The sequence below is a fragment of the Pipra filicauda genome, unplaced genomic scaffold (genome assembly GCF_003945595.2).
Source record: "Pipra filicauda isolate LSUMZ 115617 unplaced genomic scaffold, ASM394559v2 scaffold6_size6359152_pilon, whole genome shotgun sequence".
Taxonomy (NCBI): Eukaryota; Metazoa; Chordata; class Aves; order Passeriformes; family Pipridae; genus Pipra; species Pipra filicauda.
Window position 1 is genome coordinate 3720636 of NW_024104865.1, and position 26478 is coordinate 3747113.

General features: G+C 34.1%; 1 protein-coding gene across 5 annotated transcripts in view; it reads left to right on the forward strand.

Annotated features, from left to right (window-relative positions):
• The window catches only part of UBR1 (ubiquitin protein ligase E3 component n-recognin 1), a 63839-nt gene that overhangs the window by 12144 nt on the left and 25217 nt on the right, over positions 1-26478 (forward strand). For 3 of the 5 annotated variants that reach the window (XM_027748618.2, XM_027748633.2, XM_027748646.2), the window contains exons 2-28: positions 133-389; positions 2418-2496; positions 4674-4784; positions 5463-5593; positions 6181-6322; positions 7923-7985; positions 8302-8425; positions 10285-10392; positions 10841-10929; positions 11661-11759; positions 12443-12600; positions 13211-13310; positions 13609-13737; positions 13955-14135; positions 15028-15089; positions 15315-15425; positions 16331-16396; positions 16593-16694; positions 17279-17342; positions 17746-17870; positions 19059-19111; positions 20137-20239; positions 20794-20842; positions 22898-23052; positions 24003-24102; positions 25720-25829; positions 26311-26400. In XM_027748618.2, the coding sequence (XP_027604419.2) occupies positions 133-389; positions 2418-2496; positions 4674-4784; positions 5463-5593; positions 6181-6322; positions 7923-7985; positions 8302-8425; positions 10285-10392; positions 10841-10929; positions 11661-11759; positions 12443-12600; positions 13211-13310; positions 13609-13737; positions 13955-14135; positions 15028-15089; positions 15315-15425; positions 16331-16396; positions 16593-16694; positions 17279-17342; positions 17746-17870; positions 19059-19111; positions 20137-20239; positions 20794-20842; positions 22898-23052; positions 24003-24102; positions 25720-25829; positions 26311-26400 (2961 nt within the window). The remainder of the gene's footprint in view (positions 1-132; positions 390-2417; positions 2497-4673; positions 4785-5462; positions 5594-6180; positions 6323-7922; positions 7986-8301; positions 8426-10284; positions 10393-10840; positions 10930-11660; positions 11760-12442; positions 12601-13210; positions 13311-13608; positions 13738-13954; positions 14136-15027; positions 15090-15314; positions 15426-16330; positions 16397-16592; positions 16695-17278; positions 17343-17745; positions 17871-19058; positions 19112-20136; positions 20240-20793; positions 20843-22897; positions 23053-24002; positions 24103-25719; positions 25830-26310; positions 26401-26478) is intronic. The other 2 variants (XM_027748626.2, XM_027748638.2) reach the window with 1 other exon arrangement.

Sequence of the window (26478 nt, forward strand, 5' to 3'; positions counted from 1 at the left end):
GAATTTTTTGCTCACTGAACTGACTTCTACCATGAATTCGGAAGTCTCTTCTGCATCAGAAGTGCTTAATCCTACTTTCTTCATATTTATTTATTTGTTTATGTTTGTCTCTGGGTGTACTTTTTGTTGCAGTGGTGTGATGAAAGATTCGACTTCCAAGGCACATTTTTACAGTGCTTGGCAAAACATGTGCCAAATATTTATTCAGCTGAAATGGACCCCTTGCTGGAAAAACAAGAAGAAATGGTCCAGGCAGCAATATTATATCCCCTGGAGTGTTATTTGTTTGGGGAGGACCCAGATATATTCCTGGAGAAGCTACAACAGAGTGGAACCTCCCAGCTCTGTGGAAAGGTGTTCAAAGGAGGGGAGACAACATACTCTTGCAGGTAAGAATGAAGGTGTGTTATCATAGATGTTCCTATGTGAGTTAATGCAGCAAAGTCATTTAATTGCATATGAAAAGAGGGCTCTGGCAGAAAAATGGGGAAGGAAATAGAAAGGATACTAAAAGTACTGAAAGCCATTCGTTAAAGATATTGGATGGTAGGGTATGAGTATGGGGTCTGTACCTGAAGTGAGGGAGAAAAGGCATAAAAATCTGTGTATGGTACTGTACTCACTCTTTCGAAGTCTAAACCAGAATCCATCATTTTTGAGTGTCATCAGTCCTTTGCTTAAGCAAAAGCTGTGACAATGGTCATTTTTTCACCTTTTTTCTCATCCTGAAGTATATTAAAGGTAGTAGCTCGCTGGTTTGATAGAATTTACTTTATTAATTCATATTAATACAATTATATAGACAATGAGTATAATTAAAAAAATTATATTAAAAAGCCAACAGTCTTTGTGGTGAATGTAAATATTGCAACTGTGCTGGCAATTCATGAGCATTAGTTTGATGCTATTGTCATAGTTTATCCTTTTTTTTCAGTTTATTTTAAAAGCCTAGAAAATTTAATCAGGAATACTGAAAGAATATTATTAAGGATGAAAAATACTATTGTGGCTAAAAAGTCCAGCCCTTAGAATTTAGGAAATGTCAGAATGAAAGCTTTCTGTAAACATTATGTTTATGAATTAAACTGTAAAGTTTTAATCCGTCACACACTCTGCAGCATTTTCTAAGAATAAGTTAGTGCTGTGTATGAAAGGAGAATAGTCTTTGAAGAAGTCCTTTTGTGTGTACTAGGAAGTGTGTAGTGAGTGTGACAGTTGTATGAAGGAAAAGGATGGACAAGGCAGTTTAGTGCTGCTGTAACAGGAATAATTCTGTTCCTGCCTCTGTGGAGTTGTTGTGTGATAGCAGGCAAAAAGACAAAGCTATGTATGTCAGAAGAGGTCTGTTTTTCTTAGTTTTTTGAGTTTCTGTCTTGCAAAAATGTGGTAGTACTTATACAAGATACTGTACATTTGTACTACTGCAACTGAAGCTAGATATACATTTGCTTTAGACTTTTAATGTGCTAAAAATAATAGATACTCTGAAGTATTAAAGTCTAAACGTCGTGAATTGGGCATTGCAATCTAGCAGGCACTTCTAACTTAATTTTTCTTTTTTTTAACTCACCTTTCAGTAGATTTATGTTAATAAATGAATGGTACTGAAGTATTAAATTATTGTAATGATTATTAGAATCTGAAGGTTTGAAAGGAAGTTATTTCTGAAATTAGAATTACCATGCTATTTTAATTGTATTGTAAAAGAGGCTTGAACTAAATGTTGAACAATGGTATAAAGTAAAAAAACTTGATATGTTGTCATTTAGCACCTGTCATCCACATTTTGCATAGAATGAAACAGCATTTAAAGAAAAAAGCAACCATGTTTTAAGTAAAAATGCAATATAAAAAAAAATATGTATGTGGAACAGAAAAAAATGGAATTAGATTGCCCGTGAGTGTAGTTCCAGATTTTTTGGTATTTAAGTGCATGACCGAAACTGTTGAGATTAAATTTCAAAGTATATATTCCTGGCTCATTTAATAAAGAATTCTCTTTAAATTTTAGTTTCTAACTGTTCTAAAAGTTAGAAACATAACCTAGCAGAAGTGTAGCAGAAGTTTAATTGGCAAACTCACTACAGATGTTGGCAGCAATAATAAAGGTTGACTCAGAGTCCTCGTGGGTTTTAATAGCTACTCATTTTTAGCAAAACCAGAAAAAGTTAGCAGCAAGTTACAAAAGTGGAAAATGAGCATGATTTTGATAGAATCTGATATAACAGGTTTGAATACATAGTTCAAACCTAACAAGACTATCATCTTTCTGTGACATAGAGTAGCCAATGTTTTTATAATTTGAAGTATTGTTAATCTCAATTTTTTTTTTCAGAGCAGCATTTTCTTTTGTGCATGAAAATTCCATGTGTTTGTTTTAGAAGGTTTTCCAGTTACAGTTATCATTTTTGTTGCAGAGACTGCGCAGTTGATCCAACTTGTGTGCTCTGTATCGACTGCTTCCAGAATAGCATTCACAAGAATCACCGGTACAAGGTAGGAAAATATTTTAAGAAACGATACTTGTAGCTTTAGAGAAGTTTTTTTTTAGGATATAATAATCTGTATATAAACCATTAGTAATTTTATTGTTAAAAAAAAGAAATTCTGGGATTTATGAATTACTTAATCTCTCTCTCGTCTTTCTAACTATGTAAAGCCTCTTTTAAGAACAACAACTTTCTAATTGAAGAACCAAAGGATAAAAGAGTGTTTATGAATGCATACATTGTTATTCTCTTTGGCAGTATCACACAAGTGTAAGTCAGAGCAAAGAACTGTGAATAAATATGGCAGTCATGTCCTAAGTCCCAGTTAGTGTTGTTGGCAAATTTAGAATGAATGTGCAAATAGAAGGGGCATTACTTCAGCACTTAGGATACAGGTTCTACATGTCCACTTTGTTCCTCCATTTAGATTTGCATAAACTAGTTAGTGCTTTAGTGTGGACTACGATGAAGTGACACCAAACATTAGGCATAGATTTTTTTTTTATTTTTTTTTTTTTTTTAATTGAGGAGATTGTTCTAGAATTGGATCATCCTTTTGGTTCTCTTTGAACCAAATCTATGTTGTCTTTGAGAGATTCCCATGCTTTATTTAAAGAAGATTCTTTAAAATAATTCTTAGATAACTTGCTGCCTAAATTGTTGTCGTCTGATTCCTTCCCAGACCTCCTTTTTTGCTTGCCCTTTTTACTGAGAACTAATTTCAACAGCCTTGGAAGCAGAAATGGAAACCAATATATTGTGTCATTTTTACAGCTGGACTAAGTCTGCTACAAGAGACAAGAAAATGTACAGAAACACTATGTATTCAATTTAATTATCTTTCATGACCAAAAAGGGGAATAAATTTTTTTCATTTTGGATTTTCTATTCATTGGCATGGTATCCATTGAAGAGATTTGGCTTCCTTCTGTTATCCTTGTTCATAAATCCCCTTTAAGTGGGTATGTTTCAACGAGACACAGTTTGGAAGAGAGTCCTAGCAATCTCAAAAATGATTGGTATTAAAGTACAATATTCTGCCCCTCTGTGTAAGTCTTTGTGTACTGATCTGAACATATATTGCAGATACTGACTCAAAGACGTACAAAAGTATTTGGATAATGCTAATATAACTTCTCTATACTTATGCGTGCACATGCACAGTTTACAGAGAGGCAGGATGAAAACCCAGGGAAAATAGACAGGAATGATTACAGAGCAGTTTGGAACCACAGCTGGCCTGAGAAGCTGGTGTTATTTCCCTGTTTTTCAGTAACTGCTTCAGGCAAGACATCAGCTATGGAAATATGTAGTCAGATGAGAGCAAATTTTCATTGTAAATATGCAGTCTAAAGAATACAGATTATGCTCTTTAGAGATTCATAGAATAATTTATGTTGGAAGGAACCTAAGAAGGTCACCTAGTCCACCCTCCTGCTTGAAGCATGTCTAATTAGATCAGGTTATTTTAAAATGTTTCAAGTAAATAACAGATTTTTGAATGTCTTTTTATTGGGTCACTGAGGGTTTTTTATAATTGTTTCAGGATTGGGGATTTGGAGTAAGCCAAAGGTAATTGTTTTTTGCTTGAGTTTTGTCTGAACTTTTCTCCAAAATGAAGGGTCAGAACTTGTACTTTTCTGAAAGTGTAATCCAAAGTTAAAGTTACAAGAATGTGTTTAGATGTGATCATGTTATCTTTTCTTTTGGTTAGAAGTGAAGGTACTACTAAATGTCTGTTTAATATGTGGTTATTCTTCTTTATATTATTTTCTAACTTTATGAAGTAATTTGTAAAAAAGGCATTAAGCAGCTTTGCTATAATTTTGGGAATAAACTCAGAAATTATTATTTTGCCATTTTTGAAGCACTTATCAGTCATAGGCTTTTTGACCTACTTTCTAGTTAAATTTATTTAAGACTTGCATACCTTTTTGTAGCAGCAACTATATTTCCTCCTTTATTTTCTGCTCAAAGTTTGCATTTTACCCCGCTGCTCCTCTGATAAATCTCCTTTTATCTAAAAAAAGCAAAATGTTGTGGTAAGTCTGTTGGTTATGCAGCGTCTCTTCTGTTTTTTCATTAGATATTTATACTTGTGTTTGACTTAAATAATGTGCATTTCTATTTTTTTTCTTGCATTTTATGTGCATATTTCCTGACTGAAATACATGGTTTTTACAGATGCATAGCTCCACTGGAGGCGGTTTTTGTGACTGTGGAGATACAGAGGCATGGAAGGCTGGACCACTGTGTACTAAGCATGAGCTTGGATCATCAAGTTCTCCAAAAGAAGTAAGAATATTGCTTAAAGTGAAATAATAAATATTGTAAATATTGCCTTTTTTATTTTAAAAGTGCTTATTCCTATATGTGTATTGTATAATTTATGTAGCAGGTTCAGTCAAGCTGAATCGGGATTTCTTTGGTCAAGGTGTTTGGAATCAAACATATACTGACATCCTTTGATTCACACCCCCCCCCCGTTTGTTCGGAGACAATTTCATCACCCTGTCTTGTGCATTTCAGTCTTTCATTTGGAATTAAAATTGCAGTCACTTGCTCCTTTCTTTGTTATGTTTGTTACTCAGTTCTTACTTGCAAATAATTGGTTTACCATTGGTTAGTAAATGTTTAGATGTAGTACTTGATTTTAATAATATTTTCTCTTTTTTACGTTACTGAACAATTGTTTTTGTCGGTTACTTCTGGTGTGTGATCTGTCACTATGACTAAAATAAGTTTCTGTGCGTTGAAACTAACCTCTTATGCTGGGGTGTCTCATGCTTATTGTACCTCATAAAGCAGCATTTTAATAAGAAATGTGCTGTCTTATAAGGAATTCTCAAAGAGAATGTAGGCTTATCACTTGCTTCAGGTAAAACTGTGTTTTTTCAGAGTTATTCTATCAATGCCATTTTTAAAATTTTTTAAAAATTCTTTTACATATTAATATTATCTCATGTTTTACAGAATTCTGAATGTCAGTTGAATGAAGAAATTATGGAGCACTCTAGGAGGGTGTTTCCCTCTGTGATAAAATACATTGTAGATATGCTTATCTGGGAAGAAGAAAAGGAACTGCCTCCGGAGCTCACAGTTAGGTAGTGACCTATTTCCAACTTTCTCTTCAGTCTCTTGATTGTAATTTTGCCTGGGGTATTCTCACCCTTGTGCTGACATATTAGTGCTGAAATCCCTGTAAACAGCACTGTAGTATTTTTGACCTAGAGTTATATGGAGAAAACCTTTTGATGCTTCATGGGAAAAGCAGTGTATAACTGTGCTCCATCAATCACCAAAGGGAACTGCTCCTGAGCCAGCCTGATCTGTAGTACAGTGGCAGGTCTTGGTGTACAGGGGAGGAAATGCCAGGGCAGTGGAGAGACCTGCCAGGAGCCAGCAGGAGACACTGATGAGACCTGTCCGAAGGGACAAGGGAGCAGAACAGAGCTGAGAATATCAAATAACTTAAAAACTTTTCTTTTGTACTTGATAAATGGTTTTTGTGGCTTTTTCTGGTCTAGATGGTGGCAGGAGGCATGTCATTGTCATGAAGAACATACTTGATTTTTTTTTTTTATATTTGATATTCCTCTCAAGCTATCAAGTAAGCTGTTGCTTGTATTTGATAGGACACTATTTACAATTTTATTTTTATTTGTATGATGATATGTTACCTTTTTCCCAGTAGAGAGAAAGTAGACAGCTACTACTGTGTCCTTTTCAATGATGAACACCATTCTTATGACCATGTCATCTACAGCCTGCAAAGGGCACTTGGCTGTGAACTTGGTGAAGCCCAGTTGCATACTACCGCCATAGATAAAGAGGTTAGTGCCTTGGGATATGGGAGAAAGTCACCTTTTAATCATTAAGAATTGCCACTATAGTCACTTGTTTATAGAACCTTTGCTTCTTGGTTGCTGGAGCTCGAAGAGAGAAAGGCACATTGCAGAGTAACTACTAGTCAGTGCCTGCTTTAAGAAAGTTTTGATTTTTTTAAACCATATTAGTTTGTTTTTTTTTTTCAAGACAAAAAGCCAGTTTCTTGAGAAAGGGAAGAGCTGATTTATCTGAAGTTACTCCTTTCATATTTAGCATATTTTCTTAATCTTTTTTTTGTTTCTCAGCTACGATTTGTTTTATTTTAGTAGTATTTCTCTGAAAAATATATGAGTCAGAAATACACATATCCAGGTACATTTAATCAGAAATGTACCTTACATTTTGCAAGAGTTACTACTTGTTCTGGCTCAGACTTAATTTGAACATTTAACATTTTCAAAAAAAGGAAATAAAACGAGAAAGAATCCATGAAGCAATGTGGGGAAACCTGACAATTTTACTGCTGCATTTTTTGAATTAATATCCTGTGTAAAGACTTTATACTAGTAATGTGAACTTTTTTTCCAATGGGGCGGGGAAAAAAAGCATGACCGGTGTTCAAATGATCTGAATCGTAACCATATTTTTTTACCTCATGGAAGTATAAAGAAAAGTTTGCACATGGAGAAACTTTGTCTAAAGCTGTATATATATTTGTTGTATATTTACATATAAAACATCTTACTAATATCAGAATCTTTTTTTAATCTGTAAAAACTGTTTTCTGTTTGTTTCTCTTTGTCAAGTAATGAAAATTTAGTTGTATTTAGTTAGCAGGGTCAGTCTTACGTAATTGCAAGTCTTGTTCTGTAGTTGCAGGTTTTGTAAAAAAATGTATATACGTGCATGTTTATAGAATAACTTTCAAAGGTTTCTCTTATGAAAATTCCTTTTGATTTAAGTCTTAAGTTTTGGATCAAGAATTTATCAGGCTGTTCATTTTACTAAGTGCCTGCTACAGTACAGGACTAAGTTATAGCATTTTAATTTTAACAGTTCCACAACACAGAGTTACTTCCTCTCTTCTGGTGTGAAGTTCTGCTATATGGAGAAATTGCTAAGGAAGCACATACTTCTTGTTTTCTTTGAGTGGAATTTGAGGTCTAAGCTGGACCTGTTCTTGGCTTTATTGAAAGAGCTATTAAACCCAGGTTTACAATATACCCTGGTATTTCATATTCAGAGGTGAGAAATTGTGGGAAAGATTGTAGAAAAGCAATTCAGGATGAGTGTACTGTGTGCTAGGAAGAAAGTTGATATGGTTTGTATTTAAAGTAATATGTAGAAATCGTTCTCATCTGTTTTACTGTATACATGAATTTTCCTTATCGAATAATATGAACATACCTAGACTTTCTGTTGTTAATTTAAATAGCTTTTTTCTGTAGACAACTATGTTAATTTTTATATGCTTCTAGATATCTAATAGCACCATGAGTGATGTTGGTCTCTGTTTTTCTGTTATGTAAAAAAAAGGAATAGAAAGGGTCAGACTTGTCACATTTTAGGTTTGCTTTATATTGGTGTCAATATTTTTTTAAACAGGGTCGTAGAGCTGTTAAGGCAGGACATTATGCCTCTTGTCAGGAAGCAAAAGAAGAAATTAAGGTAACTTCCTAAAATACTTTTCTCATTAAAAAAATCAACCTCATCAGTATTAATAGTGAAGACTTATTTGTCTGCTTTAAAGTCTTTAACTTAGTATTTCCATGGTTTTATAACTTACCTGTGAACTTTTTAAAATTCAATTTGCCCTGCCACATTTGGGATGGATAGATAAATAGATACATAGATAGATATCTTCAGAAATAAAACATCAAAATGTTTTCCTTTTTTGGTTGGGAGAGATAGTGGGTGGTGAAGATAAATAACGAAATGAATGTTATCTTGATTTTACAAGTACTAATATTTACCTGACTCCTAGAGGCATTCTGAAAATGTTTCTCAACGACCACTTCACGTGGAAGTTCTGCACGCTGATGTTATGGCACACCAGAAGTTTGCTTTGCGCCTTGGTTCTTGGCTGAACAAACTCATGAGCTATTCAAGTAAGTGTAACTAATTTTTGTTACAATAATGCCATGGCAGTATTTGGATGACTAATTCTCTCAGAAATATCTTTAGCCACGTTGTATATGATATTACCTTAATTAAAATACTTCCATGTTCCTCCTAAGTAGTAAATAAATAATACAGTAGCGTTTCAGCATCACACACCCTGTTATTTAAAAGCTGCTATCCCCGGTGCTGGTGGAAAGCTGCAGAACATCTCCATCAGTGAAAACATATATCCTCTGCTTGAATTAATTCCTGCTTCAGATTTGATAACTGTGATTAATTAGATAGTGTCAGTAAAATAAACAAAATAAAGCCTTAATTGAAAACATTATGTAGTAGTGGAAAGTGTATTTTAAGCTTTCAAACATTGTGCTGGTGTTGGATGATGCTCATGGTTTTAAAGATTTCTGAATCAGTGTACTTTTGATTTCTGTTACTGTTTTTTTCATACCTGTGCTTTACCACACTAAAGCAGTTATAAAATTTCTCTTCACAGTACAAATATGCATAGATTAAGCTCTACTCACTGCCTATCCTCCTTCTTGATAGGATAAATCTGGCTTTAGCCTCTTCTGCAAGGATAATAAAGTGAATTTCTTATCTTTTTCTTGTCTGAACACTTGCCAATCCTTCCCTTGAAATACATAGATCAGAATTCTTTATGATAGCTTACAAATTTTAGCTTTCTGTTCTTTTCAAATTTGTGGGTTTTTTCACCGTTCGTATTTTCTGACTGGTCTGAGTTCCTCAGTCCTTTTAATCAGTACAAGTTTTTGACTATGTGGTTTGTTTCAAAGTTTCTAGTGAAAGTTTGATTTTTACCCACAGCTTTCTTCTTGGATAGTTTTTTATATTTTCAATTTCATGACATTATCTAAAATGGCAACTGACAGCTCTGTGTGATTATAGGCAAGTTGGTGTCCAGTGCTCCAGCAAATCCCTAAAACTTTATGGTTTTAAGCATTACCTTTTTAGCTTATGAGTTAAACTAAAACTTAAAAAGAGTGTCCCATGTTGAGTGTAGCGTTTAGGGTTAGGAAATTGTTGTAGGTCAATGGACACTTCAGTATGTTTTTAAGAGAGTTTTTAAGTACAAAGACTGAAGTCAAGCATTCCTGTTCTTGTTGTTCGGGACTATATCCACAGAGGCTTTAAGAGCCTGAGGTTCTGTACTCAGCTGGAACTTTTTTGTGATCTGGTAGTTCCTGTTCTTTTCCCATTTTTGCTGGAAAACAGGATAGAATTATGGATGTGGTAGAATATGGATCAGGAAACATTTTATAATGTTTATTTCCAGGTTGTCAGGAACTTGATTCGTGACACTTTTCCTTTTCAAATTAGTAATATAAGGCTTCATTTCTGAATGTTAATAACACACAGGTGACTGCAAATGTTGATCCCCAAAACCGCTTCAGCAAGTACTGTATTTAGTGATAGGTGCAAGAAAATGTAAAATAATTTCTGAATTTCTACAAAAGACTGACTTTCAAGGCCCAAGGCAAGGACCAGCCTAGACTTGCCTAACCTGTGCATTTCTGTGCAGACATAGTGAATTCTTCTTATGGATCTGCTTTGCAAAGCTGTCTAAACGATTTTAATTTTAAAATACTCTTATGCATCACAGGATTTATTAAATTAATCAGATAAGAATATTTGGAAGAAATTAGTAAAGGAAAGGGTATGTGGGAGTATATTCATTGAGAAAAAACATTCTTAAAAATAATTCATACTGAAGTGCCTTCTTTTTTTCTTCTTTTAAAGAACAGAATTCTGTAGTTCTCGTTTTCTTGGGCCATATAATTTAATTATCAAACCATTCTTGTACAAATGAATAGTTTTCTCCCTATAGGTGACTTTCGCCAGATCTTTTGTCAAATATGTCTCAAAGAAGAAGCTGGATCTGAAAAGCCATGCTTTATAAGCAAGTTGATGCTATGGGATGCAAAACTTCATAAAGGTTTGTGTATCCATGTTTCTCTAAAATGAAGAGGCAAAGTAATTTTTCATGTGTGTGTAACAAATGGATAAAAGTAAGTGCTAAGCAGGTAGAATTACATTTCTTCATAGTTATTATATTATGGGTTTTATACAGCCTTTATTTTTACAGCTGAGCTAATTGATATTTGTGCTATATATTTGCCCCCTCAATTTTTCCTGCTTTATGTATTTTGAAAAATCTTTTCACAAGATGTAGCCTTTGAGTAACTTGGTGCTTACTCAGTGTTTTAAATGCGTAATGATAAATGTCAAAACCAGAAAAAAATAATAGCTTTCCTCATATACTTTGTAACCATTTCAAGACTTGTAAAGATTTTTAATTATAGTTTAGTAATTGGTTCCTTTTTTCCACAAAAAGCTGCATTTTAGTATGACAAAGTGACGTGCACTGTATTGGCTTTTTGCAGGGGCAAGAAAGGTTCTCCATGAGCTTATCTTCAGTAGTTTTTTCATGGAAATGGAATACAAAAAACTTTTTGCTGTGGAATTTGTGAAGGTAAATGGTTATTTAGTTTTTATACTATGAATTTGTACTAGCTTTGTAAAATTTCCCCCCAAACTGAAAATTGTTTCAATATAAATAATGAATTTTCAAAAAGCAGAGCTTTAATAACTAGCTCAGCCTTTATAGAATGCAATTAATTAATTCCCATGTCACTGGTTTGTTCCTTAGAATCAAGTAGGTATATATACTTATTTGAATGCTGTTAGTATTCCATGTATTTTTTGACACGGCAGGTGAACTGGAACTGAAACTGGCCTTTCTTTTTGGAAATTAGATACAATAGTTTATAAATATACAAAACGTAAGACAAAGTGTTTTTTCTTTTAAGGTGAGACCTTTTAATTCTGATAAAGATGATTGACATGTTATGGTTTTCTCTGGACTGAAACAAAGCAAACAAAGACTTGAGTTACTCATTGTACATGTCTATATGGATTTTTTTTTCAGATATTAAATATCTTTTCTTGGGGAATATTGGTTGTAGGAGAAAAAAAATTTTGGTTCCAGTCTGACAAATCAGTTAAATTTGTGCTTATCTTCAGTATTAAGACAGTGGGGCCTATACTGAATTGCTTTGGTGCACTGAGGACATTGTACTGTTTCTGTAGTCTAAACTGCTTCTATTAGGTAGGAAGAGGACATTGAGATGTAATTATTGTAAATAAAAAAGTAAGCATTTTTATTAACATTGGTTTAATGTCCCCAATATTATCTTTTTCTAGTATTACAAGGCATTGCAAAAGGAATACATTAGTGATGATCACGACAGAGTTCTCTCTGTGACAGCACTCTCAGTTCAGATGTTCACTGTACCCACTCTGGTATGTACAGCCTGTCTCTGCAAGAAATGCAAAACAAGTTTGAGAATTGCTAGCAGTACCACCTTTGCAGACTGTTGTTCTTGGCAGAGAGTCTTTACGCATTGCTGAGTTTGAATATGAATGATTTGGGGATTTGTTACAGGCCTGTATGAAAGCAGGAGCTTGAGTTGATATGAAAATTCATTACAGAACGTAGAGGGAATGCAAATAAGTATAAGTTTTAGGCACATCATAGTCTGCATTAACTCTCTGTATTTATTTACTATTCACATTTACCTTCTTATGTAACCTTAAAAACGGGGCAAGGGAGTAGAAAATTGTTAAATGTCTTTTTGTGGGGGTGAAATATGTTAAATTTTCTGTGTATGTGGAAATATACCTGTAGGTTTTAAAGGTTGTCTTTCTTGCCTAAAATACTAATGTAAAAGTTCTTTCCTACATGATCTTTCAAGAAAAAAAACAACATATCCATTATATATAGTTGCTGTCAGAGTTGAACAAACATACAGTCGATAGCAGCTATATTCCTACATAATAAATACTGAGGTTTTTTTATCTTGGACTCTTTGCAAATGCTTAAAACAATTTCTAATCAGAAAGACTGAATTCAAAGGAAAAAGTATTTTGCCAATTCTCTTCAACAAAATAGTAGGAAGAAAAAAATTTTCATTTTCTTCTTGCAGGCCCGACATCTTATTGAAGAGCAGAATGTAATCACCACCATTACAGAGACACTCCTAGAAGTGCTTCCAGAGTACCTAGACAAAAATGACAAGTTCAACTTCCAAGGCTACAGTCAGGACAAACTGAATCGGGTATATGCAGTAATATATGACCTCAGGTAAGCGTAAAGCTGAGATGCTGGAGCAATTCTAAGAAAACTGGTAGTAGGATGAGGTGTTTCAATTCAGAAACTGATGATAAAACTGCTTTAAAACCAAACCCCAAACCAAATCCCTCAAAAACACACATGAAATTTTAATGTTTTTTTTTTCAGTGAAAACTTAAAATACCAAAATTTTATTCTATAAAGACATATTTTGATTTTTACTGACACAATTGCATATAACACATTAATAAATAAAATATATCTAAGTATGGGAAATTCGGCTCCTATTCATTGTCATTCTGAGAAAGCTGTATAATCCTTATCTGCAAAGGATTTTCTACTCATACAGGTACCAAATTAGTCTAATAAATTGAGTAATGTAAAAGCAAGCCACCCCAAATACCTTGGAATTTAAAAAACCTGTTAATTTCAAATTATGGAGTCACACCAAACTACTAGCAACTCTAGTATTTGGTGAAAGTTTTCTGGGTAGTTTGAGGTGGGGAGGGTGATGTAAATGTGACAATGCGGTTGATTGTATTAAACCAAAAAAACACTTGAAATACAAGCGTAAGCAGAAGAGAAGTCTGGCTAAGGATGATAATGTTTTCTTTGGGGACAGGTATGTCTTAGTCAGCAAGCCTACATTATGGACAGACCGCCTGAGGGAGCGTTTTTTGGAAGGATTTGTTTCTTTCCTAAGGATTCTAACTTGCATGCAGGTACAATGCATTTAAATTTTCTTTCTAATATTCTGTTATAGAGGTATTACAGCTTTTCTGTTTTTTCCTCTTTTTGTCCATAACAATATTGTGGATATAAACATGCAATTACGGTGGCAAATTCTTCAGTCCCTGTCTTCAGTGGGTGAGGAAGTTGTTTACTTTACAGAAATAATACCAGTTTTAGCTACCTGTATCCAAACAACCTGGATTTTACCATTTACTTGTGGGATTTTGTGTTGTTTTAGGCCTGTGATCACTGATTTAGCTTGAGTATTTTGTGAAATCTCCATTTCAGGGAATGGAAGAGATAAAAAGACAGATTGGTCAGCACATTGAGGTGGACCATGACTGGGAAGCAGCTATTGCTATACAGATGCAGCTCAAGAACATTCTTTTGATGTTCCAGGAGTGGTGTGCCTCTGATGTAAGTATATCAGTTTCCTGGGATTCTTACAAGCGTGCCTTCTGCGAATATTCCTCGGGGATTTTTAAATAGCAGCTTTTTTAAATAGCTCACTATTGTTCAATATAGTTTTCACAAAAAAATGAGTCTGAGAGAATTAATCTGCGGTGTGACAAAGAGAGAAAGGATGGACTGCATGATTTGTAAATATAACGTATGCATTTACTTTAAATTCTAGGAAGAGCTGTTGCTCAGGGCCTACAGAGAATGCCATAAAGCTGTGATGAGGTGCAGCACAAATGGTCGCTCTCGGGAAAAGACAGTGTTTCACTTATGTGGCCATACCCTGGAGAGCAGACCTTACAGAGTGTCTGCAGATCCTGTCAGCATACATTTGCCACTGTCAAGGACTCTTGCTGGTAGGTGGTGTATTTTGATTGCTCTTTAAATTGTGTTTATCATCCATCTGTATTTCTTTACTCCAAAAGGCATTTGGATTCAGTGTTTCACAGATGAGTTGCTCTCTGACTTTCTGACATTCTTGTGATAAGGCAAATGTGTTCTTCATGTGTCCCACTGCGGGAAAGTTTTTCTGAAAAAAACATTTACCATGGAGGCCGGAAAATGTTTTTTTTTAAACAGGAGAGAGAGAAAGAAGACAAGAAGGAAAATTTTCCCTTTTTAATATCATCATCAGTCTTCTCTGGATTATTTGAATTTATGTGGTTCTGTTTCTATTTTTCTACTTGCTTTGTCTAAATGAATATTCATTATTACTGTATCTCAAATTTATTTTCCAGCCATGTATATCTTAGGACTGTTAAAATGCTCCTCCTAAAAGACATATGTTTGCACCATGCCAGGACAGATTTCCAGTCACAATACAAAGGACCACAGCAGTGGGTGATCACCACTTTCTGTAGAAAACAAATCATATACTATTAAGCTGTAGATTCTTTATCACATCATTTGATATCAAGATACCATCTGTTAAGCCTTGTAGTCTTGAAATTCATTTACTACTGACATGTGATTTAAATGTGAAATAGAAATTTTGCTAATACTATTTAGCAACTCAGTTTAAATGGTGTTAATTAACTCACTCAATGAATAGACTGGTGAGAACTGTTGTGATAATGTAGATCTTCTGTCTTAAAAAAAAAGTAAACTGTGAAGTCTCCTAAATAAACTGACTTTTTTCTGCAATTCTCTGAGATGTAGATGATTTAGCTAACTTTTAGAAAGAGTTGGAGGAGAACCTTCACTAATTTTGATTTATTTTCTAATTTTTCTTCCTGTTGGTTTTTGTAGGTCTTCATGTACGATTAAGCAAGACGGGAGCCATCTCAAGATTGCACGAGTTTGTTTCTCCTGTAAGTTTTTTTTTTTTTTTTTCCCCCCTCAAATGCTTCTTGTGATTTATGCTCTGGGAAAAAAAAGCTTAAAATTATATCCTATAACCTTCATGGCTCACATACAAATTATTTTGCAGCTGTCAATATGTCTTTGTTCACTAGAACTTACCCTTCTGAAATCATGAACAGACTTATTGTTAGTTGATTTTTTCTTTTTTCTATTTTTTTGTTTTTAAATTCTAGGAAGAATTTCAAGTGGAGCTGCTAGTAGAATATCCTTTGCGGTGTCTTGTCTTGGTGGCTCAGGTTGCTGCAGAGATGTGGAGAAGGAATGGACTCTCTCTGATAAGCCAGGTACTCCCTTACCATATTCAGTGGCAAACTGGTCCTAAGGTGTATGCAAAGGTTTCTCAGTCATGCTCCCAGGGATGGTTTCATCCAGTGCAGAGAGGGGTCACAGGGGTCACTCCTACACTAAATAGAAAGGTTTCTAGGTGGGAATTTAGATTACTTGGTTTTATTTCCAGCTTCAGTAATGGCTTGCCTCCTTCTACCCTGCCTTAGATAAGTATTTTCATCGCTGTTATGACTGTTTCTTACTTTTTGAAACAGTAGTGATGTGACCAGTGTCTACTTGTAAGCTACTTTCAGATCTCATAATCACTGCATAAGTACTGTTAGTACTGTTGTTAGAAGTTTCTCTTGGTGTATGGAAATTATTACATGCAAAAGTTAAACTATTTCAGTATCATTGTTTTGAGAGCCATATAGCTGGACATACAAACATTTTTTAATACTTGGGACTTTTATTGCAAAACTAAACATAAAAGGAAGAGTGTAGCCTTGCATTTACCTGCTTTGGCTTGACTTGTTTTTTTTGTTTGTTCCTTTGATGGCAGAAATTCTCTGCTGATTTTGCATGGGACCCTTTGGTGAAATCAAAGTAAATATTGGTAGCACCCTGTAGAATTGTCTTTCTGAGAACTGGGGGAGAAGGAGGATCTTTCTACTTTAATCAGTAGCAGCCATTAGAATTATGTTCTCTTGGAATGGGGTATGAAGTATGGCATAGACTTTCTCTGCATAGGTGAAAAACCATTTAGCACTTCCGTCAAAGTACACATTTATTTTGAAAGAAATATGGACTTTTCTCAGTAATGATGTGGTACAGTTTAAAAAAGCCTCAGAGATTAACTGGTGCATATTTGATAGTGCGTTACTTTATATCTCTACTTAAATTTTGTTTTCCTGTTTCTCAGGTATTCTATTATCAAGATGTTAAATGCAGAGAAGAGATGTATGATAAAGACATCATCATGCTCCAGGTATAATGTTTTGAATCATTGCTTTCTTGTCTTATAAAACTTTCATGGAATTTTAAAATAATGTAATTTTTAAAATTTATATTAATTAAATTTGTATGATTTTAAATTTTTTGTCTTGGTGAAAGGCAATTTTTTTTTAATGACTGAATAACTGTAATAGTAACTGATGTTCTTATTAGTTTGTTTTTTTTGATAGATAGGTGCATCTCTTATGGATCCAAACCAGTTCCTCCTGTTGATGCTGCAGAGATACGAGCTTGCTGATGCTTTCAAAAAGATCAAACCCACCAAAGACCAGGTAAGTAGCAAGTTTTCCTGATGGGTAGTTTGTCAGCTTTGAGTATACAAAACATTACTAAGACAGACTAGCTACTGTTGATAGCTGCATTTTTATGACCACACCAGAACTCAGTAAACACCGGAGCTAGTGGTTAGACAAATGATTTTGTATTTGGAATTTGTAGAGGCTTATTCAAAATTAGCAAACAGGTTTTGCTCCCTTTGACCTTTATTTCATAGAGCATCTACCAAAATCCATGTAAATAACTTCACTATAAAATTTCCATGTCTCTTAGGCTATGTTATGTGCTTTTATTTTGGCTTGAAGTTTCTTAGGTTGTTAAGCTACTTCTTGAGGCTTGAACTTTGATATAACCCATACTTTTTTTTAGCTGTTGTTTCTTTTCCTGCCTGTGAATCTTGCACTTCAGTTGCTGAGTAAAACCTCCTCTACAAGTGCAGACACTTTTTCTGGCTTGTTGGAAGTTTCTTCTTACAGTATGGTGCTTCACTGAATTAGTAGATCTGAAGGCTGAGCTCAGTGTCATTTGACGGATTTTCCTGCAGTTTTATGTTTTAAAGTGATTTCTCTAACTCTTGTAGGATTTAATCAAACAATATAACATTTTAATAGAAGAGATGCTACAGATTCTCATCTATGTCGTGGGTAAGTTTCAGTTCTCTTGTTGTAGTAATAGATTATTAATTTGACAAAATCAGCTTGATGACTTTCTTTAACATAGATGGTATGGAGAGTATACTGGAGAGTGCCTATTTTAAATATATGATTCAGTAACACAAATATTTGTCAACTGGAAACAATAGGGGTTGCATAGTGAAAAAGGTTGTTAAATAACATCATAATTGACATTAAAGTAGAATATGAAGAGAAAGTCCATCTTGGCCCATTTTGTTAGGAAGCTAGGCTTTTTCACTCTCATACAGTTGGGACAGGTTTCTGACAAATGGAGGTACTGAAACATGCCAGCAATAGCATTATTGCTGCAGAAAATTCAGATTTGCTTTATACCTGTTATATTTGCCATTCTCCTTTTGATTCACTCTGACAGGGGAAAGATATGTTCCTGGAATCAGCAATGTGACAAAAGAAGATGTTATAATGAGAGAGATCATCCATCTGCTATGTATTGAACCAATGGCTCACAGTGCAATTACTAAGTCTTTGCCTGAAAATGTGAGTTCTGATTTATTTATTTTTTCCCTTCATTTACTTTTTCTTGGTTTGTCTTTCTTCATTAGCTTTCTTATCTTAATATGGAGGCATTTTATTTCTGATTAAAAGCTTAAACGTTGGTTTCAGAATTACAAAATAACATGACAAAGTGGCTTACACACGTTACTGATGGTAAATGTCATAATTTCAAGTATGGATGGATCTGGAAAGGCTTATATGGGACTTATGGTTTTTGATTAAGAGGTGAAATTCTTTAGAATATTCAGATATAGTTCATAGAATCATAGAATCAGCTGGGTTGGAAAAGACCTCTGAGATCATCAAGTCCCACCATTGATCCACTACCGCCGTGGTTACTAGACCATGGCACTAAGTGCCACATCCAGTCTCATCTTAAAAACCTCCAGGGACAGAGAATCCACCACCTCCCTGGGCAACCCATTCCAGTGTCTGATTACTCTCTCTGTAAAAATTTTTTTCCTAATATTCAACCTAAACCTCCCCTGGCACAGCTTAAGACCGTGCCCTCTTGTCCTACTAGTTCTCCTAGATTCAAAAAGAAAAGTTTTAAAACTTTCTGTGTTGGCCCTATAGGACCATGGGGCTGAGTTCCATTCAGCCCTATGTGCCATCAGTAAATTTGATCCTATAATTTTGATCATTTAAACCTGTGCAGATCAGTTCAAAGTCGGGTGTTGTACAAGTCTATTTGAAAACACAGATTTCCCGGTCGTTCTATTCCAATTGCTGAAAATTCAAGCAAAGCAGAGAGATGTGGATTAGATTTTATAGACTGTGCAAGTTTTCAGGGCTGGCAGTTAATGCAAAAAAGCTACAGTTTTATTGTAAATTAAATACCCTGGAATATTATCGTAATATCCACATTCACAGTTTTAAAATAACTGAACCTCCATTTTTCCCTCCATTGAGTTTGGATGAGCACTGCCCTGTTTCTAGAGATCAGCTCGATTATTAATAAAGTTTTACATGATTAACTGAAAATATTATCCATTTTTGATACTTCCTTGGAACTTGTCAATTATGAATTTCTGCTTTCTGATTAACAGCGGGCAAAATATATTAATTCATGAATTAGGGAATTATCTAAATCTGTTTGCCTATTTTTATTACACATAGCGTAATACTGAAGATATTTATATATTTATTCCAAACTAAATTTTTTACCAGGAGAACAATGAAACTGGCTTGGAGAATGTAATTGATAAAGTGGCTACATTTAAGTAAGTTCTTAATGTTGTTTCATAAGTAGCTTGTATGTGAAGTAAGATCTCTTAGATTATGTGGGTTAAACAAGCTGAACTGTACAGTCTCTGTTCAGCTAATATTTTGCTGTCTTGAAGTATATGTTTGCAAGTATGCATAGGAAAGAAAAGTGTATGGATTATCCTAAGGTACTACTACTTCTCTCCTTTTGCCACCCTTTTTCCTCAAATTCAGTTTGAGGAGTCTCAGGAGTTTAGTAGTCTCATGTCCTAGAATGTTCAAAAGGGTTTTGGGGTTTTTTTATTGTTGTTTTTTCCAAAGATGGCTAGGAACATTAACAACTCTCATTGTGTACCCTTGACAATTGCCATCTAATAATTGGTTTAAATGTTACTTAGTTGCTAACTTTCCATTATTTTCAGGTGGAAGTTAATTTTATATACATGTGCATATGTATGTGCATGCAAATATAGAACTATCAATTGTAGTAGTTGAGAAAAACTAGTTCAAATGTCTGCTATTTTTGTAAGAAAATTATCTTGTTTTAATTATTTTAGTATACTTTATTTTAAATTTCATATGACTTGCTTTTTTTATGTTTAATTAAGAACAACTATAGATGTACCTAGGCATTTTACTTTGAGAATTATATGGATAGTTTAAAAAATCTCACTGGAAAGTAGCTGTTTGTATTACTTGTTTTGTAGTTTGGTTAAAGAAAGGAATGAATTTTATACAATAACATCCAGTGTCTGAAATTCTAAGCCATAAAGTTTAAAAGAATTTTCAGAGGCTATATTGTGTACTTTAGATGATGTATAGACTAAAAATGGTTTGCTGCTCTAGGAATTAACAGTAGTAAACAGTCTTGAAAATTAAGGACTGATAAATGTACTCACTCCCCGCTTTTTGTAAGTTAATGAAGTAACCAGCACTGTTGCACTTGCGTTAGAAAATCAATTGTGTTACTGGTTTGTTTACATTTAAAGATGTGCTGAACATACTTTACTAATTTTTATGTCATGAAATATTTCTCTATAAGGAAACCAGGTGTCTCTGGCCATGGAGTTTACGAACTGAAGGATGAGTGCTTGAAGGAATTCAATATGTTCTTTTATCACTATACTAAGACCCAACACAGCAAGGTAAGCAGTGTAAGATTCACTCTCAAAGGTTAAAAAATAGCATACACTTATCAATGTCTAAAGAATTTTATTGTATCAAAGGAAGCAATGGAATGTAAAGGAACTGATTCAGTAAAGAGTATACGCTGCGAACTTGAAAACTAAATGTTTAATGAAGTTAAGATTGTCAGTACAAATTGACAATGGTTTGCATTAGTATTTTGTTTGCAATTGGTATTTGGTTTGCATTAGTGTTTCCCCTATGGTGACTCCTGTATTAACTCTGTTAACTCTTTATGCTAAGAACAAAATATGATAAGAATTACCTTTGTACCAGGAAACCCCAAACTTTACTTTTGTAACTCTTATTGAGGAAGCAAATGTGTCCAATTATTTATCTCTACTACAAATTTAAATGCAAAATGCAATGTTGTTAAACAGATTTCAGATAAAATTCTAGTTAGACAACCAGGTGTTCACTATATATCTTGCCAGATTTCTAGTGTAGGGTTTCTCATGCTTTCATTGTGTACTTCTGTAGAGGTGCTGATACAACGACACTGCTTTTTCTGTAGGCTGAGCATACGCAAAAGAAAAGAAGAAAACACGAAAACAGGGATGAAGGTAAAACTTTGAAACTCATGACTCAAAAAATGTGATAATTTGGTAGTGTATGTACTTGTATGTGTATAATGAGCTTTGGGAGATGTCTTGTGACTTAATTGTGGATAGTTGAGTTCATCTTAGATTTGTTATTATTTGTAGTAATTGTAATTAATTAGCACCTGACATTTCTTTTATCGTTTTTACTTATCTAAGACAAAAATAGGAGTTTAGAAATTTTTGGTTTAATTTCCATACGGACAAACAAACAGATTGTAGTACCCACTGATAAACCCATGCACAGCTCAGAGTTTTTATGGTGAAGTAACAAAGAGGCAAAAGTTTCTAGATTTTTTTTTTTAGTGAGTATTTTCTTTAGCTCAATGTTGAGAAATAATAATGCCACGTAGATTAGGTTGTTGCAGGAACTAGTGCTCATATCCATTCTGTAATACAAGAATGAGACTTTAATAAATAAATTTTTTTTATAAGCTATGAATACATAAAACAATAAACCCCCGTGTTTCTATTGTAACACAAATATTATTTCCCTTTCGAGTCTACTTTTACCCATTCAAGCCACAAGCATTAATTGAGTTGTCTTGAGGAAGATTTGATAAGCTGAACAAATAAGTACAACGAACAATTCAATAAAATCAACTATCACCTGCTTTTGTGAGTTGCAACAGGTGTAACTATTTTTTCTTCCCAGGTTGCCCTTTCAGTTGAATACCTTAATCTTTACTTGCTACTCTAAAGTGTATTTTGATTTTTGTGTATGATCACAGGCACTATAGCATTTCATACCTAAGATGGTTAAAATTAATTCTTATGAATTTTATTTGCTTGAGGTTCCTTTCAGTTGAAAAACTGTGGAACTGAAAAAGAATACATTGGCATTGTCATTTAGGAGGGACACAGTTGAATTGGAAATCACATTCTTTTTGGAAAAATATTTCTTTCAGTTGTAAGTAACTCAGAGGATTATTACAGCTGAAAACTAATGAGAGGGGAAAAAGGGGTTTGAATGACTTTTGGTTTCTTCCTCCACTGTTCATTTATACAGTTGACGCATTTTCAGCAGCACCTTCAGAATTCCTACCTTCCCCTTTCACTTTGGCAACTCTAAGACATTATCAGGGGTACTGGTTTTGTAGAACTTTAAAAAAATGCAGTTATTTAGATGTTATTGTCAGAAACTCACATTCATATAATTGGGTAGTGCAGTTCCAAAATAAAAGGATAACTGTTTACATTTGATGTGTGTTCCCCTGAGGCTACATGTTCTGTTGCAAGCACTTCCTGCATATTCTCTTATGTGACTGTGTTGTCTTTGTCAATAACTTGTTATAATTCATTCAGTCTAAATTGTCAAAAGATCGATAGTTAGAGACACTGCGTTCACAGAGGTTTTCTGAAAATAGGCATCCAGGTGCCAAAAGAAGACTTAAGTCAGTGCTTCCAGGTAGGAAAAGACTGTGGCATTAAATAAGCTGCTGTTAGTAAATGCTAAGATTCCAGGTAGCTTCTAGGAGAAGCTACCACATCACACAGTTTCAGTATTAGCTCAGAAAATGTACATAGCTAGAAATGATCAGAATTCCCCTGTAGAAGAAAGAATTTAGAGCTCCATACATGTGACACTGTAGTTTGAGACTTTGGAAGCTCTACTGCTCACTTTTGTTTAATGACTTGAAGACGTTATATCTGATGCAAAACACAAACTATATGTTTAATAGTGATACATAAATCACAAGACAGTGCAAAGTAGTAAAGATTTGCATTTACAGGTACAACTAAGTACTTGTGATCGATTGTTTAGCTTAGCTTGCCTGTGGTTTATATAAGAACTTAATTTTGGTTTATGTAAGTACTTAGTTGTGGTTTATATAAGTACTTAGCTTTGCTAAAGATGACAGCTGTCTTAGGTGAGCAATTGTGTTTGTCGTGGTTTTATTAATTCAAAAGTCCAGTTTTTCTTCACTGAAAGTAGTATTTTTGTGCTCTCTACTTTTTGCCTGCAGTCTTGGGTGGAATGCCAGCTCAGTAATATATTTGCACATCTCTGTTTTCTAGCACTGCCACCACCTCCTCCTCCAGACTTCAGTCCTGCCTTCAGCAACGTGGTGAGGATTCTGAACTGTGATGTTATGATGCACATCCTGCGGACACTTCTTCAGAGGGCAGTGGAACTGGAAACCCACTTGTGGACTGAGGCTATGATTCAAATGGTATGGTCAGCCTTAGTCATCTTGCTATGGCCATTCCTGTACTGACCGTGTTAACTGCTTATGATAGGATTAAAATACGTAAAGGTAACTTTGAATGATAAGGATTTAGTTTTTGTTCCCAAACCTGCTTTTATGAATCTTACTGATGAAGAAAATATTTCTAATTATCTATCTCCATTGTAAAATAAAAACACAGTACACAATAATATTAAATAGGAAATATTCTCCAACTTTCTATTTTTCTTTCCTACCTTTGTTGCCTGATCACTGAAGCTGTTTCAGTGCGTAATCCTACTTACCTCATCTTTGTCTTGAAACTTCATGTGCAATTAAGTCACCCTTTGATAATCTTAAAGAAATTGGAGTTGCTTCATTTCGTAAGCACATAAATGTCTTTGGGGCCTCAATCATGGAATAAAGTAATTTTTGTAAGTATTTCATTTTACCACAGTGACTTTATGCTTTAAAAAAAAGGAATTACTGACACTGTTGAAAGGGGTTTTTCGGTGGTTGGTTGGTTTGTTTGGTTTTGGAAGTTGTTTTTTTAATATTTATAGAATTATTTATAGACCTGAGTTTACAGATTACATGAAATAATCGGTTTTGTTCATTAGAGTGCATGGATTGTTTAATTGCTTTGCCTTACCTGCTAATTTTTGGATTATGGAATTAACCAAATATAGATTTATATCAACAAAAAGACAAACTTCACATTTTACTACTGTGAAGAGTGTGCAAGTTTATTAATTGTAGTGCAACTAATACGCAGTAAATTTATATTGGGCATTTTTATTTCACTTACCATATATGATCTCTGCACTTTTTCAGGTGTTTTATCATGAATATGTTCAGTATATCATACAGAACTACATTAAATGCTCTTATTATATATGCCAGTTTTCCTTATCTCTAACATTGGATGACACTTGGTTTTTTTCTCTTTTTTTCAGGTGCTCCATCTCCTTTCTTTAGGGTTACTAGAGGAGAAGCAGCAGTTACAGAAGTCTCCAGAGGAAGAAGTATCCTTTGATTTTTATCACAAAGCAACACGTATGTTTTATTTTCTAAAATAAATAAACTAGAAGAAATTAATCAGTGATTTGAGTCAGAAAGATTTTACTTTTTGCTTTATATTAAAACCTGATAAAATATTTTTTAAAAAATAATCAAGTAACCAGGTTTGGACTAGCTTCCTTTGTTCCCAGTTGTCAGGTATATTGAAGAGGATATGTGTTTCTCTTTGTGGGAAAGAAATTGAAAGTAATATTAGTGTTACATAACTGAAAATGGTTTTTCCTTCACAAGAACACCATTGAAATGGAAACTAAGAAATCCTTGAAAAATGGCAGTGGATTTAAGTAAACTGTCTCCAGCTTTTGTACTACTGAGCTGTACCAGTATTGAATTACCTGCAAGTTACTCTTTTACTATTGTAGTGATAATAGAAACAGAAACTTAGTGGCTGTGGACTGTGCTTTTTTCTTTTTCAAATCCCTACTAAGCAGTTCCTAATCTTACACTCAAGACTAGTGAGTGGGCATTGGAATCTGCATTTTCTAAATAATCTCTCATTTTATTTAGAGTTTCTGCTTCACTGTGTAAGAACAAATAAAAAAAATCCATTATCAAACTAAACATGATTGTCACTTGCGAGGTGCAACAGAGATAAGAATTGTTTAGATTGGAAAAGACCGTTAAGATGAGTAAATCCAACTGTTAACCCACCACTGCCAAATGCATCACTAAACCATGTTCCTAAACATCACATCTATGTGTGTTTTAAATACCTCCTATGTGAATAAATGTATAAAACTACTGAAGTGCCTTTATTTAGTTTTTAAAAAATGTTGTGTTTGAAATGTGAGTTTGAAAAATACTCTTATTTCACTTTATTTTTTTATTTTTTCTTATTGTTGAGCAAAGAGAAGTGTCATCTTAAGTCCATCTTAGATGGAACGTATTTCCATTTAAGAAGCTTCATGTCAACTATAGGCATAAATTCAAATTAATTAGATGCTAGAGAATGCTTTGCCACCTTTAGTTTTGCATAACTGGAAAAACCAAAATCCCATTTACATGTAAAGGATGCAAAAATAATCAGTATTTTTGTAAGAAGGCTCTTACAGAGAAGTGATTTAATTAAAAAAAAATTGGTTTTATAATGTATTTGTCTCCCTACTAAAAATGTGCAAATTAATTTCTTGTAGAATGTGCTGAAGTAGAAATATTGTTGAAGGGAATGGTCTCAATTTTAAAGTATTCTTGTGTTAGAGAAGGGCCTAGAACCCTGTGAGCTAGTCACCAAGTTGTAAGGAAGGAAATAATAAGAATAATAATAAGAGTTTGTGGGATGGAAATAAACTTTTGCAAGCTAAGCTGTTAGCAAACTTAGGTAAGGTACAAGAGCTTTATTGCTTCCCTTGGAAGTGAAAAGCAATTCTTTTTTAAGCAGAAATTATTAAGCAAAGATTTTCTAAAGCAGAAATTACTGATCTACAAGGGGATAGATTATACTTTATATAAATGAAATAAACAGATGAAATTAAATGAGAAAAGTAACTAGACAGGTTGTGTTCATGTATGTGTGTTATATAATTAGCAATACTTTAAGGCATGTCCATGGCTGTAAATACATGAAGTCCCTTTTCTATTTTTCACTTTGTAAAGGAATGGGAAGCTCAGCCTTAAATGCTGTGAACGTATTAATGCTTCTGGAAAAATTGAAGAGAGTTCCTCAGTTAGAGGCACAGAAGGACACAGTCAATTGGATACTGCAGGTACACAAGGGAGAGATAAGTATGATCTGATTTCAGTAATGAAGAAAGCTGTTATGAAAGATGTTATGATTCCCACATACAATCCGGTGTTCACAGCTGCAATGATTTCTCGAAGTTTAATGTATTGCACCATTTTTTTCCTCCAGACCAGATGGCTTCTTGAATACTGTGTTAACACTTAGAAGTTACCATACTTGCTTTGCTAATTTCAAGAGCTGGGTCAATCTTTGCTTAGAAAGGGACCTTTAAAAATTATTTAGCTCCAACCCTCCTGCCATGGGTAGGGACACCTTCCATGAGACCAAGTTGCCCAGGGCCCCATCCAACCTGGCCAAGAACACTTCCAGGGACGGGGCATCTACAGCTTCTCTGGGCAACCTGTTCCAGTGCTTATATATTGCATTATTGTAATTGTATTAATCTATACTATAGTAAGAGCCAAGTTGCATTTTGTTTTTAACATCTAAGTCTCTATTTTTAGATGTTTGACATGGTGAAAAGACTGAGGGAAAAATCTAGTTTAACAACAGTAGCAGCTGCATCGGCCTCAGAAGCTGCAAAAGGTGACGAGGTAATAATAAAAATTTCAGTGGAAGCCTTGTATTTAATGTTTTAAATGGCTATTTTCAATAATGAGACTAAATTCATT